This window comes from Marmota marmota, unplaced genomic scaffold, assembly GCF_001458135.2.
Source record: "Marmota marmota marmota unplaced genomic scaffold, marMar, whole genome shotgun sequence".
NCBI lineage: Eukaryota > Metazoa > Chordata > Mammalia > Rodentia > Sciuridae > Marmota > Marmota marmota.
Window position 1 is genome coordinate 4779093 of NW_025999898.1, and position 2592 is coordinate 4781684.

General features: G+C 42.3%; 1 gene segment (V, D, J or C); it reads left to right on the forward strand.

Moving 5' to 3' along the window:
- Positions 1-221: 221 nt before the first annotated feature.
- On the forward strand, positions 222-1268 carry LOC125615128. The segment is given in 2 exon segments: positions 222-231; positions 943-1268. Coding segments are annotated over 2 exon segments (336 nt in total).
- The last annotated feature ends 1324 nt before the right edge of the window (positions 1269-2592 follow it).

The window sequence follows — 2592 nt, forward strand, 5'->3', positions numbered from 1 at the left end:
TCCCATTTTGCCTTCATCTCCTTGTAGATCCCCTACACAAGAAGAAGGATTCATGGAATTCACTTCTGAGACTGAGATTCAGACACTTAGCAAGAACTGGTCATTAGTTGGGAATGATCAAACAGGAATGAAACTACAGAATTAGGTCAGGAAAATGGCCCTTGGTGGGGCACCCAGTTTCCTTCATGAGACTCCTTCCCAGTGACCACTGGTTGATCCACATGGCATGTGGTGAGTGACCAGGGAGTGACTCAAATACTGATAGAATTTGATGCTGTATGTGCTTCCACACATAGCACAGGGGAGGGGCAGAAACACAGCTGCCTCTGGGAAGACCCCACCAACAACAATCATAGCAGGTGTTTCCTGGGTAGGGAGACTTGTTTCCTCACAATAGAGAGATCTTGGAGGATGATCACCAGAAGAGGGCACTGTGATGCAGGCCTGGAGGGTCACAGACACAGTGAGATCTCAGCAGAGACACTGAAGAGCTAGGTGCTCACAGAGATGATGGACTTCAGCAGATCTTTTTTTCCTGTTCAAGCAAAGAATAGACAATTTATGTTTCTGATTCTCAGGAAATCTAAAGTCAGGGAGATTATATCTGCTCATCTGAACTCTTCAGGATAGAGATGTAAAAGTGTATAGAGTTCAGGACAGGCCAGAGTGGGCTGAGGAGAGGCAGATGCAGGAAGCAGATTTGCATTGAGGACCTCCTTCATTTCTCTGAAGCAATGAAGCAGATAAATAAATCTGGAGGTGCCAGGTCCACTGCTGGAGTCTCAGGAGGGAGTTCTCTGGGGCACCACCACCATGGGCTGGACTCTGCTTGTCAGAAAAGGGGGTCTTGGGGACATCTGGGCTAAGGTTTTTGTCTCTTCCTACTCAGTTTTACCTTGGCCAGAATTTGATTCAACATCATGAGTTTTCTCCTTTTTTCAGGTTTCTGGGCCCAGTCTGCTCTGACTCAGCCTCCCTCAGTCTCTGGAACTCCTGGACAGTCAGTCACCATCACTTGTGCTGGAACCAGCAGTGACATTGGGAAATATAATGATGTCTCCTGGTACCGAAATCGTCCAGGAACAACCCATAAACTCATGATTTATGGTGTTAGTAATAGGCCCTCAGGGATCCCTAATCGCTTCTCTGGCTCCAAGACTGGCACCACAGCCTCTCTGACCATCTCTGGGCTGCAGCTGGAGGATGAGGCTGATTACTACTGCTGTTCATATGCAGGCAGTAGCACTTACCACAGTGGGCCACGTTGAAGGAGAAGTGAGACCAAAACCTCCCCTAAGGACAAAAGCTCCTTACTCTGATGAGGCTTCCTGCAACATTGACTAAAAATTAATTTCCCATTCAGCTGTCCTCTAGTCCCATGGTGAGATAACGAACAAAACATACTCCAGTTTATGTTCTTGGTACAGTGACAGCATACTCTGCTCAGTGTAAAATGGTCTCAGGGGATGTGCATCTCTCCAAATTCTTCATTTTGCTGGAAGAGAGGGTCAAGTCCAAACCTACAGGTACAATTCCATTGTAAATGCCTCCACATCCCTCCATGGTGCAGGACTGCCTTGGTGAAGTTTGGTATCAATGACATTGCTTTATTCATTTCATATCCACCACACTTCAGTCAGGGTGACCCTGGATGGGTGATCTCCTTTTTGCCTTTTCTTGAAGGAAGTTCAACTGAGACTAGTCTTAATAATGTTGCCAAGGGAGTGAGACAGAGTAAGTGCAGGTTTTCATCAATGTCAATCATTTCTAAACCTATAGGTAAGAAGAGAGATTGAGAGTAGTATCTCCTTCTTTTATAGAATCAAAAGTCAATAGACCCCTGTACCTGAATTTTCTATTGGATAGTATGAACTCCTAACTAAAGGGATCCTTTTTTCTATAATGAAAAGGTATTTGGTGGGTGAGAACACCATTCCTCAGGATTTTCAATGTACATTATTTCCACAATATATCAACCCAATGACTAGATAGAACCTCAATTAAAATGAAACCCTAATTATATATACAGACAGTTGGTCCACAATGATATTTACATCATGACAAACCAAATGAATCAAAAATATAAGTAAACATTGTTTTTAGTACCCCTAGCCTGGTGAACTTTATTGCTTACCAATACCATATACTGTAGAGTATGTTATTTGCACTTGTGACTGCATGGCTTACTGGAGTTCCTCAGTATTACAATCAAGTTACAACACACATGTAGCTACACTGAGAAAAGATCAAAATTGAAAACTGGAAGTATGAATTTTATTGGTTGTAATATGCCATGACCAGTATAGCCAGTCTAGCAGGTTCCAGTGAGGTATGATAGGGGCTTAGAAATAAAAGACTCACAGATGCAGATTTTGAAGACAAAATAGCTGGGATCAGGTGGAGTGGCACTCTTTGATGGAGAAGCAGATCTAAAGATTTACACCAGCGATATATGTATATCTATATATATATATATATATATATATATATATATATCTCCCATTATTTGGTTAAAGACTATGCAAAGTATTGTTCTTTGTACTGAATAAATTACAGGGCTAGAAACATTTATGTAGTTTTTCTGAAGTTGTA